Source organism: Vidua chalybeata, chromosome 5 (assembly GCF_026979565.1).
Source record: "Vidua chalybeata isolate OUT-0048 chromosome 5, bVidCha1 merged haplotype, whole genome shotgun sequence".
NCBI lineage: Eukaryota > Metazoa > Chordata > Aves > Passeriformes > Viduidae > Vidua > Vidua chalybeata.
Window position 1 is genome coordinate 53,023,389 of NC_071534.1, and position 16,714 is coordinate 53,040,102.

The 16,714-nt window shown below is 40.8% G+C and overlaps 1 protein-coding gene and 1 long non-coding RNA gene across 3 annotated transcripts; one reads left to right on the top strand and one right to left on the bottom strand.

The window, feature by feature from the left end:
• Positions 1 to 1,756: 1,756 nt before the first annotated feature.
• SELENOO (selenoprotein O) lies at positions 1,757 to 13,048 on the bottom strand. The gene is made up of 9 exons (XM_053942274.1): positions 12,528 to 13,048; positions 10,973 to 11,176; positions 9,858 to 10,038; positions 7,215 to 7,345; positions 6,573 to 6,853; positions 6,090 to 6,240; positions 4,138 to 4,323; positions 2,927 to 3,083; positions 1,757 to 2,239 (listed from the first exon to the last, which is right to left on the bottom strand). Exons 1-9 carry the CDS (start codon positions 13,034 to 13,036, stop codon positions 2,045 to 2,047), a joined length of 1,995 nt encoding a protein of 664 aa, XP_053798249.1. The 5' UTR covers positions 13,037 to 13,048; the 3' UTR covers positions 1,757 to 2,044.
• Positions 12,529 to 15,846, top strand: LOC128787807 (uncharacterized). 2 transcript variants are annotated; one of them, XR_008430860.1, is made up of 3 exons: positions 12,529 to 12,604; positions 13,245 to 13,355; positions 15,319 to 15,846. It is a non-coding gene; the product is annotated as an uncharacterized LOC128787807 (long non-coding RNA). The 2 variants fall into 2 exon arrangements; XR_008430859.1 differs by lacking the exon at positions 12,529 to 12,604 and adding an exon at positions 13,084 to 13,146.
• Positions 15,847 to 16,714: the final 868 nt, after the last annotated feature.

Below are 16,714 nucleotides of genomic sequence, written 5' to 3' on the forward strand. Positions count from 1 at the left end.
GTGGACCAGGCACACTGTAAGAGACTACAGGTTCTGCAAGGGGATGTCTCGAGTGTATTTCAAACTGCAGACACATCTTCCCTCCCTGATGCAGTCCTGTTTACCCAGCACTGACTTTCTGCTAAAGTTTCCATTAAATGGTTTGATTCCAGTAACCCAAATATAAAGGAAGGATAATCTTCAATGAAAGCCTCAAATTCCCACAAAAATGGATTATTCCCAGAAGAACTCTTTCAACTTCACCATTCTTCCATGGGCTAGGTGGAACACACCTAGTTTGTCCTTTTCTTTAAGGACTCCAAATCGCACAGAAAGTGCTGTGCTTGTCAGAGATCATAGTTTATCACAAATCAATTCTTCCAGCTCCAAGACAGAGTGAATGTTTACATTCAAAGCATGCCCTATGTCCTGTGACAGTGAGGAGGACAAACTGACTGGTAGTACAGATGGATAAGCAACAGTCCAACAGTTCTCCCTGTCTGCTGACAGTTATCACCCTTGAGTAATTCAGTTTCTCAGATTAAAGCCCTCTTCAGCTGTGAAGCTTAACAGGAACCAATTTAAAGGCTGTGACCAGATGATGTTCATCTTGATATGGTTTGATGGAATCTGAGAAAATTGCTGAGAACCTACAGTAATGCTGCTGTTAACTCCTCACACTGGTTTGTCTGAAGGACTGAGCCAAAATCATCACAAAACCCCTCAGACAAGAAGACTTCAAAACCCACAATTCAACCCGAGCTGATAACAAGTTTGCATGGGGTTAGCAGAAGAATTTGCTTGAGGACACGTAAATCACAGTGTGAGACAGCGGTCTCTTTGGAAAGAGAAGCCTTTGCATTAACCCCAGCCTTTCAGGTGTCTGAACTAGTAATACAGTCCTTCAAAAAGAAACTCAGAAAGCTAAGTAACAACTAACTACAAAACAACTTTCTTTTGATGATGTGACAATAATGGCAACCAACCTTCCCCCGAAACCTCAACTGAAACATTTTAAGTAACTTGTAAGCAAGTCAGCTTCTCTTCTCCTCCCATATCCTCCATCATCTTTTACCCAAGCTCAAATACCACATTCCTAAATGACCAACTTCCAGCTTGAAGATTTTCAAGGACCATGGAAACAAACTAAATGGTAAAAGAGTAAAGAAGGAATGGAAGAACCTCACTGAACAGTGTGATGAGAGAGTACCTCACCTGCACACTTCTCAAACAGGCAAACTGTTAGGAGCACAGAAATAAATCCACAATAAACCTGGATTTGAGTGCTGGGGTAGTTTAAGGCTCAAACTAATTTGGCTTATGGATCTTGCCCAAGGCAATTGGGTTACAAACTGCAGTCCTGAGTTTAGTAAATATTTATGGGTGTTGTGTGCAAACATACTGAACCTGAATAAACTTCACTACCAAGTTTTCAAGTGCAAATGTAATCTCCCTTAATTCTGCCCTTAAAAAAATTCAATTGCTCCCCCCAAATTCTAGCCTGCGCACATTCTCAAAAAATAATGATTAAATACCAATCTGAAGGTTCACAAGAAATGAACTACTTCATTAAATGAAACATAGCTTCAAACAAGCAACACTGAATCTGTTCCTCCATTAAAGAGGACTAAAAGTTTCTGCATAGAGAAAGCAGTAAAAAAAATATTAGAAGTACTATTAGTTAAGACATCAGACAAAAACCAATCAGATTCCTGACTTGCTGTTTTTGTCTTCACATAACAACAACTCTATTTGGATGACTGAAGTTCAGCCTGCCTCAACATAAAATACTGCTTTTTACTTGCAACGTTGTGAGGATAAAGGAAAGACTTTGGGTCTTTAAACATTTAGATTACTGATGTGTATGGGCTGTTGATTGTCACTCATTTGTTCCAATGACCCACAATTGCTTCAAATTAAGCACAGCTGAAGACTGCTGCAGATGCATCCAGATGTAGTGTTGTTTCAATAACTTAATAGTACTTTGATGTTTGCCTTGCTGAATTCTTCACTGCTGAAGGAGGATCAGAGTCTTCAGTTCACAGCAAAAAACAAAACAAGGCAGTTATGAAGATCACGTAACGCAGAGCTCTGAAGCCCACAGCGGAGGTTTGCTGCAATATGATTGTTTGCTTCTGGTCTCTTGAGAACAATCAGCTGCTGCAGCTGTTGCTCCCTCCTCTTCTGCATCTTCCTCTACCTCCTGGAAACCTTCTGTTTCTTGAAATGGATGTTCTAAAAGTTTCAGTACATTTCTTACCTAGAGCAAAAACACAGCATGGTTGTTAAGAATTTAGGAAGTGAAGGCAAAATGATATGGAGAAGAACCTCATGCCAAATAATGAGCAAGTATATTGAATTTAATACATGAACTTCAGACAAGCCAAATATTAAACAGATGAATAATATACATAAGATACAAACCATAAAACTGTACCTGGCTGAGTTTGTATCTGTATGGGACTCAAGCTCAAATAACTTGAATGCAAATATTAAATACAAATTCTTATGTAATTTCTCAAAATAAATAAATTTTCCCATATTCTGCATGTAATGTTCTACATGGTGAAGTCCACAAGTGAAAGCTGTAAATTTTAAAAGACAACATTTTCCAGAAAGGAAAAAGTATAAATTAATCCTCAACTGCCTTTCAAGCCATTCTCAAGACAGTAAAGGCACTGTAAGTGTCTTGTCATGAGGTCAGCCTACAAGAACTAGTGAAGTTCAGATTCAGAGTTCTAATTCCATTATTTGTACTTTTTTTTCCCAGTCATTAAAATTAGTTACAATAAAAACAATAGAGATCTTCTGAACAGTGAATTCCCAATCCCCTTACTGCCCAAGATTCCAGACTAAATTTTGCCTGATAAAATGTCAGTCATTGACAGCACCACTACACATCCACACAAGCCGAGAGAGAGAGAGAGAGAGAACATTAATAGCATACCTCCGAGAAATCCCCATTTTCAGCTGCTTCTATGGCATTCTGGGCAATATAATTTCTCAAGATATATTTTGGATTGTTTGAATTCATGACCTTGACACGCTCAGTGTTCCAGGCATCAGCATTACCAACGCTTTCTATTTCTTTCTGCAAACGGACTCTGAAATTAAGCAGGTGACAACAATTGGTTTTTTACCAAGAATCACATGTAGAAATTGACACATTCTTTGTTTTGAGATATTTAGTTTTCAGTTCTTAAAAAATACCGTATCATCTATAATCCTCTCAGTTTATAAAATGCAGCATGACAACAGAATAGAAAACATCACTTAGTTTAAAAGCAGTACTAGGGACAGTCAGCAGGTCCTGATACAGCTTGAGAAAGTGGCACAAGCACAGCTTTTCTGTTCTCCAAAGTCAGATCGAGACAGAGGATGTGGTCTGTTCTGCATTGCTCTGCAATGACTGACACATTCAGGTCTTATCTTTCAAGTATTTATATACTGTTTATTGGTTAAAGCTTTTGCTGTTCTGGTAAAGCACGAGGATGCAATACAGCTGAGGCAGTTTGAGGTACTTTCTATCAGTAATACTTGGTAAAGCTCTCAGCCCTGCTGGAGAACAAGATCACAGGCAGTCAGGTGAGAAAAATCTGCCCTAATCCACACAGTACAAAAAACTAACGCTCTATTCTTTACAAAAAAAAAAAAAAAAATCTGCTAACACTTAAGTTTTTAGGCTTTAGAACAGTCTGGACATTTGTTTTTCCTGGCCATGATTTCTGTTTTTACTCTTTGATTAAGAATACTTGCTTTCTGTATTAACACATAGACTTTTCTTTTGAAAAAAAATTCAAAGAATAGAATGCTTAGAAGTCAGTCAGTTGTAGTTACTGAGCACTTAAAAGTTCATAACTGGAATTAGTTTGTCAGAATCAGCATCAACATTGGTGAAGCACTTTTCATTCTAGATTTGATGCTAGGTGATTTCTATATTCTCACACTACTTTAAAATCTAGCATCAAAATAAAAAGATGCCCTTGAACTTTCACAGCAACAAAGATACTGATTGTGGCAGTTGATAATATTCTTGAGTTGCATGCCCTCCCCACCCTCCTAATCTGTATATTTTAGACAGGGTGTCTTTTGTTAGACATGCACATTGTTCTTAAAATGGAGAAATTTAATAGTGCTATCAATACTGAGAAACCTTACCTGTATTTCTCCAGCCATTCCTTCCAGTGTCTTTTATTTCTGCTAAGTACATCATCTGCTGTTAACTGCTGCAGTTTAGAGAATTGTTCAATGCGCTCCAGTTCTTTATTGATATTAGCTTTTGTTCCAATTAATGCAAACAGCTGAGGATTAGACTGAGCCAACATCAGCATCATTGACAGCTGTCTGGGAACAAAAAGAACAAACACGTTATATACTAAAGTTGAGCTGCTCGTCAAGAACCATCTCTCTGCAGTCAAAGTAGATACAAAAACATTCACAACAAACTGAAATTTCACTAGAGAGGTTAAATAACAGAAATTCGTAATTAGCAAAACAACTTTTATTATAAATGATCCTAATTCCACTGTTTCTTCCCCCTTCTTCAGTGTGTTTAACTCATATTCCTGTGGTATATAAAGATTTTTGTGGTATATAAAGTAGATTTTGAAAATTACTGGTTTAGTTGCACAATTCTCATCAAAACATCCTTTGAACTTTGAAAGGATTTAGCTTAAAAAAATTTGATCTTAGATATCAAGATAATATAGAATTCACAGATTATGTTGCTTGGGTTTTTTTTGTTTTTTTTTTTATTTCTTTAACACCTACTATTTTTGCCAGTACTAATAAAACCCTAAATGATATGGGGGAAAATACTTCATTTCAGTCACATGAGACAACACTGTGTTTGATTTTTTTTAGTTAGCCAGTCTAAATCACAGACTGAGAACTACTTTCTGATAATAAATTCTAAACAATATCCAGACTATTTTGCTGCAAGTTTGACTAGGATTGCATCTTTTCATATTTCACTGTGTTAGCTGGTGCTATACAATAACTCCACCTTATTTGCAATACCATGCTAGCTTTTATTTTTTCCTGAATTACTAACTACAGCATAGCATAAAGTAAAATAAAAACCCGAAGAGTTGCAGCATATCAAAATACAAAGTGTTTTTATTTCCTCTGTAAATGCTGTTTTAAGCAAAGGACAAAAGAAACATTTCTCCTGGCTTCAAAACAGACAACTCATTATATCAAGTTATATTTTCCTACTTTTAGTCAGCAGAGATAAGCTGGGTACTTTTATTTCTGAGTTTATATAAAGTACTATCCAGATCTGATGTACACATCTGATATGCCTAGATCTACGATATCCAAGTGCTGGGATTAAAAAATAAATCAGTCATGCACTCACTTTAATACAGTTTTATTCCCCTCCAAAATGTCACATCCCTATCATGACGACTTATAGCTACTTTGCAGGTCTCTCTAGTCCTGAATGCAGTGTTTAAAAAATACTGTCCCATCTCTACCACACAAGCTATCTTTGTATTGTGCTATGGAGCTTCATGGAGCACTTACTAAACAAGAGGAAGGGGAGGAAGGGAAGTATACCCAAAATACCTTTAATTTTTCCCCCTATCTCCAAAAAGTGAAAAACTGCTGCAGTCACTGCAGCAGTTGAACATGAGTTATTCTTTTTCCATGCTCAGAGTAGGTGGACTGCAGAACAAATGGGGCATGGACTTTACCACCTAAAGTGGTGCAGTCTACTAGTCCAAAGATCTATCCTTAGGCCAGATCTTTGGCAGTTGAAAGTGAATTTTGCCGACAGTACACTAGCAGAACACAGTGGCATTGTAGTTCAAACCCATTTCTTCTGTAAAATACTTCCATATCACTTCATTATTTGGTACTCTCATTGCCTCAAGTCAGCAGAGACAGGGAAGGAAATAAAAAAAAAAAAAAAAAGACCAAGCAAAAGCTCAGACAACTTTAACTCAAGAGCCAACCACTGAAAGTCACTGCTGTGTATCATGGTGCCATCTACTTAACAGTGACATTTCCAATTTTAAAATTAGTGAAATATTACATATCATGCAGACTTCATTGTGGTTATAAGGAAACTAAAGGCAAAAACCAAAAACATTTAAGCAGACTAATACCTTGGATCCATCTGTGGTTTAAAAACAACTTTCAGTTCTTCCACAGAAGCACACTGACTTGTAAGCTCTTCTAAGAAATCTTCAAATTTTGAAGGATCAATGTCTACTGAGAATGAACTCAGCAAGTAAAATATATTTGTGAAGTCTCCAGCTGAAAAAATTAATTTTATGAGTAATGCAACTAGTAAATCAACAGGAAAGCAGTTCCCATACCTCCTTCCTATCTCCTCCCACAGCAGTACAGGTGCCTTCTAAAGAGGCAAATAAACTGTTCTCTCAGGGAGAGTGCAAATGTGAGACAGGGGCCCTGCATAAGGCAACAACTACTCCACAGTTCACAATAAGGTAATTATTTTCAGCCTTTTGTTCTTCTCACAGATAACAATGTAGTCGCACAAGGCTACTTTCTTTTAAGGTCAGGATATAAATTGTATATTGATTTGACAACAGATTCTGATAGGCTATTCTTTGCTGTTCACCAACCTGTGAGATGCATGGTTTCAAGCAGTTCAGACACCAGCTTACTATCTTCTTCTAATTCCAGTTGGATTAGGCCTAGTTTTTTTCTCATCTTCTGCAAATAATGTTTCTCAAATTCTGCATCATATTCCTCTTCCAGGATGAGTTGGCTTATTTCCAAGGGCAGCTCTGGAACTAAAGCTTCAGCAAGTTTTCCCAGGTTCCACTTGCAAATCTCTGGCTGTTTGTTGTAAGCATAGCGCCCTGTATTATCAGAACCATTGCAGACATGCTCAGGGTCATACCTACAAGAGAAGAAATAATTAGCATTCTTCTAGTTATCTGGATACCAATATTGAGAGAAGTAGTTCTTTTATTATTTTAGTCTGCTCTAGGAACTAAAAATTTGAAAGGAAACATTCCTTGATTCTTTTCCCAAAGCCATAGGCTACAGGAACAGTCTAACAGCTAGAGATGTTGTGAACACAGTTTAAAGTACATTGACAAGAAGAATTACAGGACAAGTAGAACTACCTTGATCTCTTTTGCCGTGAAGATAATTCAAAAATCTACGTTAGAGTAAAAATATGAAAGCAACCATAAATACCAGGATTGTCCTACATAGCAAGAACATATGTACATTCCAAACAATGATGCCACACTGACCTGTCCATAAACCCAAAAGGGCCATAGTCAATGGTTAGTCCAACGATACTCATGTTATCTGTATTCAGCACGCCATGGCAAAACCCCACACACTGCCACTCAGCAACCAACCTCGCTGTCCGCTTGGTTATCTGAAAGAAAGCATGTTTTGTTCATTTCTCATCACAACAATGTATTTCCAATACATTCATGTATTTCCCAGTCTGAACTGATGTTTCTGCAGATCCAATGGAGGCAGATTCTGGCAGTATGCCATACACACAAACATCTTAAGGACAGTTTGCCACTGTCCTCCTGTCATTAACTCCCCTGTTTCCCTGTCTCCCATTTCCATTTGCATCCATTTCTCTCCTTCCAAGCTTGACTTGCCAGTCAGTTGAACAGCTTTCAAATGTACTGGAAATAGGACACTGAAACACAATAAACTGTTTGACATCAAACTTGCATACTAGTCTAGTCATTATACAAATATATTCTTTTGCCTACTATTAAAGAGTAACTACAGCAGGAAACCACCTAAGCAAGTGTAGCCTTTTGGTTTACCTCGCATGTAGGGATGATCTACAGGGAGGTTAAAGGGCTGACACAAAACAACTATTCCGTGCAAAAAGGTTTTAGCACTGATAAGCATTTCTCTCCATGTTCTGAGAGTGCAAGTAAGGCTACCCAGGATGCAACACAAGATTAAATAAAAATATTGCAAGAATGACGGTTTTCTTTAAATGCAATTCTTCACCAAATGCATGTTTCATCAGTAATTTTCCACTGCTTAACTGAGAACTATTTTTATTGACTTGACTAAGATCACTGCATGTGCCCCATCCTTCAAATAAATAGTATAGTATTTTAAAGCAGTCTTAGTTATTTAAATACATTAACTCACCTGTCAACTACAACACTAAAAATCTAAAAGTCAGGAAGCTAACATGGTTTTCAAATAAAACTAGTTGCAAATACTTTACTAAATTGCTGTAAGTAAATATTTAGCATAGCCATTCATTAAAACTTTAGAATTAAATTATTTTCATAGATAAAATCAGTTTTCTTCCCAAACAGCTAACAATGCACAGAAATTCAAAACAACTATTTGCTCCATGCTGCAGCATAACTGTATTTCATTAAGGTTCAAAAAACAATCTACGAATTGTTTAATTAGATGTTTTAATTAGATGTTTCTATGCCTTTGGGTTCAAATCCAGAATTTTCCTACCTTTTTTTTTCAGAACACTTGCAGTCAAGTAAAGAAGAAAAAGTAGACAAATCTTGTCCTGACAGGCAGTGAAAACCACAAATGATGCATGGAACACAACCTTTTGGTCTAGCTTGAGATCCCACACTTTTAATTTTTCCAGTATTCTCATAGTAGGTACTTTACACATTTTTCCTGAACGTTGATTCATGGGCCAGCTGGAAGCCAGCAGCCAGCTACATGTGTCCACAACTGATTACCTAGGCCATGACCCAGTAAAGAGGCACACCCTGCACAATGGCTCTGTGCCAGGAAAATGTAAAATTTAAAAATAAGAAAAAACCTGGTCACCAGAGTTGGGATGAAAGCACTCCAGTGGTAAGGCAGTCCTTGTATGAATGCATCGCACACCACCAGGGTTCTGGTGAAAAGAAATGCCCCTGATGAGAGTACCCAAAAGCAACTAAAGCTTGGGTGCCACTCAAAGATGGGTATATTGATAATGAAGAGACAGCCCTGCGTCCTCTGTTTTTCCACAGCTAGCCAAACTAGAAGGAAAGTATAGTGTATATATAAATAAGACTGTCAGCTGAAGGACATGCTCATTTAAATTTAAAGAACAGTTACAAATCATTTGAGAAGTGCAGATAATGATGTCTGCTTTCTAGACAGTGCTGTGAAATGTAATCACCTGTACTTTTTGCTCCATTTCCTCCACAGTGCAGAAAGAATGATAAAACAAGATGGAGTTTAAGTAACAGCAGTTCCCTGCAAATGGATGTGTTTGTTCAATAAAAAATGGACTGGAGTGACTTTCAGATGAAGAAAAGTCTAAAAAGTCTCCACTAAGGATGAGAGAAAACATGAGGAGGCAATGATAGCACAAACATGGAGTGTGGACAGGCAGTGGCATGAGGAGCACAACAAACAAAAAGTGGATCTGGGGAAACAAGAAAAGCATACTAGGAATAGGGCTGGGGGGAAGGAGAAGGAAACCAGTAGCAACTGGGCCAGGAAAAGCAGCCAAAAGCAGAAAGAGGCAGGACTGGGCACGCACACACATACCCACAAAGATCCCCAAGTCCCATGACTTTTCTGTCATCAGGAACTTGCCATCAGCTACAGAGCTGGACACAACAGAGTGAGTGACAAGCTCTCCTCATCAACCCAAATTGATCACACACAAAGGACTTGTCCAGCAGAGTTAAATTCTTTGGAACATAGCGGTGAACCAAGCCACAGCCTGCTTTGAAGAATTAATGCAAGTATGCACAGGTTGTGGTAAAGAAAAAAAAAAAGGGCAAGAAACCAAACCATAGAAGTGCTTTCCTCAAAGAGGAGTTCAGACAATTGAATGATATGAAGTATTAACTGACTCCAGTCATCTGTGCTTGCAGATGGACTTCCTAAAGATGACTGGTATGGATTTATGAAGAGAATCTGATCTTCCTTACCTCTTTGAAGAAAGCAGCATTCCTCTGAACAGTGTTGTCTGAATAAGCCTCCTGGATTTCTGGGTAGAAAGTGCTGATCACATAATCAAGCATCTGTATTCGAATGTCATTCCGGTTAACGCTGGGACCCTTGCGTCCTGTGTATTCATCAGGGGGCTTAAAAATTTCAAAAGAGCCAAATCTGTTTCAAAATAAAAACAAGTTTGAGAATACTATTAACATAATTTGATATTGCATGTAATAAAAACATGTACTGTTGTTGCAGTAACGGCACCATCATCTCTTAACATCAATTTTTCAGGTGACTGAGAGAAAAGACCTGCAAGATTCCTGCACTGAACATGGTGAGGCTCACTGACTTGGTGAAAAGAAGCGCCTACATCCACATGTAACTAAACTGACCAACACTGCCAGTACTGAACACCAGCTCATTAAAGTTTCTTATAACTCCTTATACTGAAAAATTTTTATCCTGTAAATATGTAGAAGTTGGACTTATTTTAAATACTAGACTGTACATCAAGCATACCAGATTTATTTTCCATATATGCAAACACACAGGAATGCACACAAATATACACATACATATGAAAGCGCATACTCCTCATACCTCACCTTCCTCTAATATTCTGCAACCTTAGAGGAAGCAATGTAACTTCCTGAAATGCCTAATAGCTTCTGCTGGAGCAAGAACATCATACATTTCTCAGGCAGGGAAAGTACACCCAAACTTTCACAGCACTACATTAGAACTAGAATTAAGGATAGAGGTACAATTCACCACTACTACTACTACCACTACTATAAAAAAAAAAAAAAATGTATTCTATATAGGAATAAACATGAAAAATCTCTTCTCCTAAGCCAGCAGAACTTACTTCCTCTTTCTACCAGGCCAGCATCCCTAGTACTTATCTGTCTCAGTGCAAAGACAGCAGCTTATCCCATCTGCTGAGCAACCAAAGCAGCTTCTTACAGCCCAGCAAAAGAAGTTCCAAGCCTCCAGAACAAGAAACACACAAATGGTGCTGTTAGGGAAATACACTTTAGAAGACTGCTTAGTTTTAAAGGAAAAAAAAAACAAAACAAAACTGATCAGCAAAATAGGCTTCTACCTTATAAATGTAGAGGCTATTCTCAGAACAACTGTACACCTTTCATTTTTTGGATTCCCATCGTAAAATATGTCCCGAACGACTTTGGAGTCAGATGTGACACAGGTGCCAGCCCTTGTGGTTGGTATTCCCAGGTGAAACATGGCCTCGCTGCACAGGAACTCCCGGATGCTCGACCGCAGGACCTTCCGACCATCAGCTTGTCTGCACCAAGAAGACATGGACAGTTTTTAGGCTATAAAGGCAGGAACTCCTGATTCCTCTATAGCAGCAGAGAAATAAAAGCCTAGAAGTAGCACACTCTGTCCATGGTCCCACAAAAAAGTAGTGGCAGATGTGAAAAGAAAAGCTGGACCTTTAAACTTCTGTTAAAGTTCAATTAGATGGACACAACAACTTGCAATGAAGAGCACGCACAATAGAATAAACCTTCCAGGTACACATATCCCTTCTAATCACTAACTATGTTTATTTTATTGATGCAATAGTCTTTCAAAAAAAATTTAAATTTGGACAGCTATAGCTATTTTATTGTATATCAAGTCAATGGTTTCCTCTTAGTTAAATGAAATATGATGAAAAATATTATTTTGAATCTTTCTGGGTAAGCAATCCAGAAATGGGGTCCTAAATATAAGCATGCACAACAGCTGCACTAAAAAAACCCAAACAGCTAAACAGATAACAAACTAGCTTATTTAACAGATACTAAGCAAATGGAACAGACACAGGTGGTTCTCAGCCCACACTCTCAGCACTTCCAAAGCCACAGGAAAGCAGGAGAGCTGCCCAGGGCAGGTCTACAAAGCTACCACCATATCTGGGATTTTCACTGATATTTCCTTAACCCTCATAGATCTGAAGAAGGCCTTCAAAGGACCACATGCATGAAACTAACATGTTACCGAAACCATAGGGTGGAACAGAAAATATGGGAAATGCAAGTGGGAAAAATTACCTGAAATATTTAAAGGCTAATATGACTAACACATATACCCATCCCTTGCAGGGATTTGGTCAGTATGCCATTCTGGGGACTTCTCCACTATTCCCTCCCACAGCTGGGAAGAGTGAGGAGAAGGACCAGCAGCACAACCAAAACGCCCACATTTAAATATCATCTGTGTGGGCAGCACTTACACACTGCTCTCCCCACTGTCATCATGGTCTGCATCCTCCCAGAGGGGGAAACTCGCACAGGAGGATTAACCAGGGACAGAAGTACCGTGCCACCTGAACGATGCAGTGAGATGCAGTTACACTCTTGTTTTCCAGCGGAAAATTTTGCCACCTCCTGATCTGGCATTTAAGCATTACACTCGCTGCTGCCAAAGTTAAACAAAAAGCAAATAACCACGAGGGCTTCAGAGATGACCTTTGCCTCAGGGGATGATCCTCAGCACGGCACCAGCCCCTCGCTAAGGCGATCTGCGGGCCGGCAAGTCCGTCCCCGTCCTCCCCGCACAGCGCCCGGGCCACGCACGGGCCACCGGGCGCTGCTCCGGCCAAACCGCGCCCCGCCGGCTGTTCCGGCCCCGTCCCGCCCGGGCCTTACCGGGAAAAGGGGGTGATGCCGGCGCCCTTGAGCTGGATCTCCCAGCGCTCGCCCCGCGGGCCCAGCACCTCGCCCAGGTACATGGCGGCGCCGTCGCCCAGCTGCCCCGCGAAGCTGCCGAACTGGTGGCCGCAGTAGCAGTGCGCCGCGGGCTCCGCGCCCGCCAGCACCCGGTTCCCGCTGAAGAACAGCGCGGCCTCGGCCTCCGCCGCCGCCGGGTCGGCCGCGGGCGCCTCCAGCCCCAGCAACGCCAGCGCCGGCAGCGACATGGCCACGAGCCGCGGGTTCTGCAGCGGGCTGGGCCGCACCCGAGCGAAGCAGGCGCCGGGCACGGTCCGCGGGCCGCTCTCCTCCGAGGCGTCCACGGGCAGCGAGCGCAGAGCCAGGTTGTCGAAGCGCAGCGCGCCCAGCCAGCCCCCGCCGCCCTCGGGCTGCTGCATGGCCGGCCCCGACGCCGCCCGCAGCAGCGGCGGGGGGAAGCGGCGGGCGCTGCGCAGCACCGAGGCCATGGGCCCGGGCCGGGGGCGGTGCCGCGGCGAGTCCCGCCCATGGGGACACCCCGCCCGGAGAGCGCGGCTGGGCCCGGCGGATAAAACTGGCAGCGCAGCCCAGCCAGCAGGTCGCGGGGGTGCTGGACTCAGGAGAAGAAAAAAGATAAACGAATGTATGCAACAAGTCAGAACTTATTCAGAATGCTCCTGTTTTGTGTTATTTCAGTTAATAGCAGCTACCTCAATGGTGGGTCAAGACCAAACCTCTCCAAAGTGCGCACACGTACTTTCTCTCAAGGGTCCAGTGGATGCCTCCATTCAAACCTGGACATAGCAGGTAAACCATCTGCAGACAGTAGATGGCACTAAATTATTACTATGACTTGTACTTTCCAGCTTAACTCAATCGTGAGTCTCAGCTCTAAAGAACTGGGGTGTAACCATAACAGAGAGACAACATGGTGATGGCAGCAGGGAGAGGGAGAGGAGCTGCCCAGTGGCAGGTGATGCACATCCAGAATCCTGTTGCACTTGTACAAACCTGAGCAGCCTTGCCAGGCTTGCCCACACAGCTCTCTTGCTGGCCCTGGAGAAAGCAGATGTGCAGCTTGGTTGCTGCAGAGACACATCACATTAATAACCAGCCCACTCTAATCAAATATCACTTTTCATTAGTTTGTCCAGTTTGTAAATCATCTCTGTAGCCAGAATCAGGGACATCTTACCACTGAAAGAAAGTCACCTCGCTGAAATATTTTTTTCCACTTTCCCTCACACATTAGTCACAAGTATCAAGTATCTTGGATAAGGCAAGTGTGAAGGTAGCTGTGTGCATCCTTCCCCCTGCCCCTATCATCACTAGAGCTTTTCCGTGTCATACTACACAAACCGACAGACAAAACACCCAACAAGCAAAAGCAAGTGTTTGCTCACTTTCCAGCACAGTCACCCCCAGCAGGGAGCTACCAAGGAGGAGCCAGAGTCAGGTCAGTTGTCAGGACTCAAAGGACAAGGGCTTGTGATGGGAAAGAGCACACACCCACCCAGCTCCCAGCCTTTTCTCTACTGAGACTGAGGGTAAGGGTAGCCCCATCTTTGCTGCTGTTGCCTCCCTGGAACATAGAAAGCTCCACTCTGCATCAGGCACAAAGCAAGTGACAAGGGAGGGGATAATTACACAACTCCCAGTCAGCTTCTTTAGCTGGGAGCTGCTGAACAGGACAGCTGCTTCAGCTGTTCCTGGGGTCCTCCCACACATATGGTCACACGAGACCTGCTGGTGTGAGGATGTACACAGCTGGTGCATTTTTTCACCCGAAGAGCCAGTAAACTGATTTTGGTGTGTATCTTTGGAGCTACTTTGTCCTGTGTTTGATGTCTTCCACGTGCACTTCCACAGCATTGGGCTTGGCACCCCGCTGAACTCTGTCCATCAGTCAGACCCACACGAGTGACCCTTCTCTGCTTAAAAGCTCCCACATCTTACAAAAATGTCAGTCTTAAAACACTCACATCTAAAATTAAAGTTTATTTCTGTTTTAAAAAGAAACCGGGAAATAGATACATACATGAGTATCTTAAGAGTTACACAAGTGATAATGTGCTGTTTCTCTCCCATGTGTAGCTCCCACTGCCTGGCACTTTGAGGTAACCTGACATGTTTGTCACTTTTTTAGATGTTTTACTATACACACAGAAATACAGCTTCCAGTGGAAACACAGACATTTTAATCCACTTCAGAAAGTCAATTTTAAAATTTTGTTCAGTATTTGGTATAGAAACGACACCTCAAACATGACGTGGGCCAGCAGTAAGCAATGTAACGCTGGTGAACAATACACTCCCAGAGCAGGCAGCTGCTGGGGGCCGCCTGAGCCTGTCTGACCCAGCACTGCTCCAGAGCAGAGCTGCTGGGCAGCGTCCTCTGCCACTCCCAGGGACAGTACAGGACTACAGTATTCTAAGCTTTTTCTTCCACCTAAATGGTTTAAACAGCAATTCTTTGCAGCTACAGCTCCAATTGCAACTGGAGGGAACTTTGCCTGGTCAAGGAAAAAAGGGCTGCATTTTGCTTTACACACTACCAAAAAAGATGGACCACTGATTGACAAAGGGTACACACAGATGATACATTTTCTGTATGGAATAGAGCTTATCATATATATGAATACAGGGTCTTTGTATTAATATATTTTTTTAAAGTAATGGTCATATTGATTTACCTGTGTCAATTTGAAAGGTAAAGCTTTTTGCCACTATTCACCATCTTTTGCACTTAAAGGATTTTTATTCCCCACAGAGGACAGCACTTTAAGTACAAATGACTGTGCCTGATGTAAAGCCAATGTTGGAGTGCTTTGCTGGACTGGGACTACAGCTGTCAGCTCCTTGCAAGACTGAGCACTGGAGACATGAAAAGAAAAGCAACAAAATCAACTCACAACACCTAACTCTGAACTCTGAATTTAAGTTCTCACATTGAGCAGACAGTCTCCCTATGTGTTCAGTAGGATAGGGAAATTCATCCTTTTCTTCTTAACCAGTTACATGTGGTAGGTAGAGAAACCAGTTCCCCTGCTTCAGCATTACACTCAGATTCCCCTCAGCAGGACAGAATTAGTTCAATAATGTTCATCAGGAAAATGTTTTAAATGGTGGAATTATCCTGTACTAGATCTAGCTAACCAGTGTTTCCTCTTAATAAAAATACTGGTTAATTAGGAAAATAAATACCTTCAACAGAAATGGTGGTTAAAATATTTTATTTTTTTATATAATAGAACATACTGCTGTTAACTTTAAATCACTTTAAAGGCACACATTGTTAAAAATACTTCAAATTTACATCACATGTACAAATGCATAAAACAGATGTACATGTCACCAAAAAAATACAATATGGCTTCATAAGGTTGAGGCGGGGCTGGGACAATTCAACATATACTTAAATTTTACAGGATGCTGCTAACACTGAAAGGACTGACTAGAACAGAAAAGAATGGACTTAAACACGGATTATGTTATATAAACAGTACAACACATTGAATACACAACATCAAGAATCCGTGTATGGATTCACAGAATTGTTAGTTCTGCAAATTCATCACTTTCCAGTCCCACTGAATAAACAGTGCATGCATATGATCTGCCAATTTGCCAATGCATATGATCTGCAACAGTGGGAAGATAAATTGCAAATTCTCCAAGAGGTTCTCTGAAGAATCTGCTGATATGTTTTGAGAAAAAAAAAAAAAAAAAAAAAAAGAAAAAAAAATTGAAACAATAGACTTATGGTAGTGACTGGAGGGAATAACTGAATAACAAATGGACACCTTAGATGGTAATCACTTTTGGTTAAAAAACACAAAGCATCCAGTCTGCAAGAATGCTCCATGACAATCATTTAGCATTAGTCCCACCCAAGATTAAGGCTCCTATCTAAATTTTACCTTAGATTTGTTTTCCTTTGTGTAAAATTACCTGAGCACAGATATCAAAGACCTACAGAGCTTTTAAAATACCTGCAGATACTTTAAAAATCTGTAGATAACTTAAAGCAAAATATCCATATATTTAATTCTACCAGCTAAATATTCTCAAGAAAATAACCAACAGAACAACATTTTGGTATGTCAGTAAAGACAGGAGAAGAGTGAGCTTAAACTTTGCTTTCATCTTTTAAAAATGTACATAAA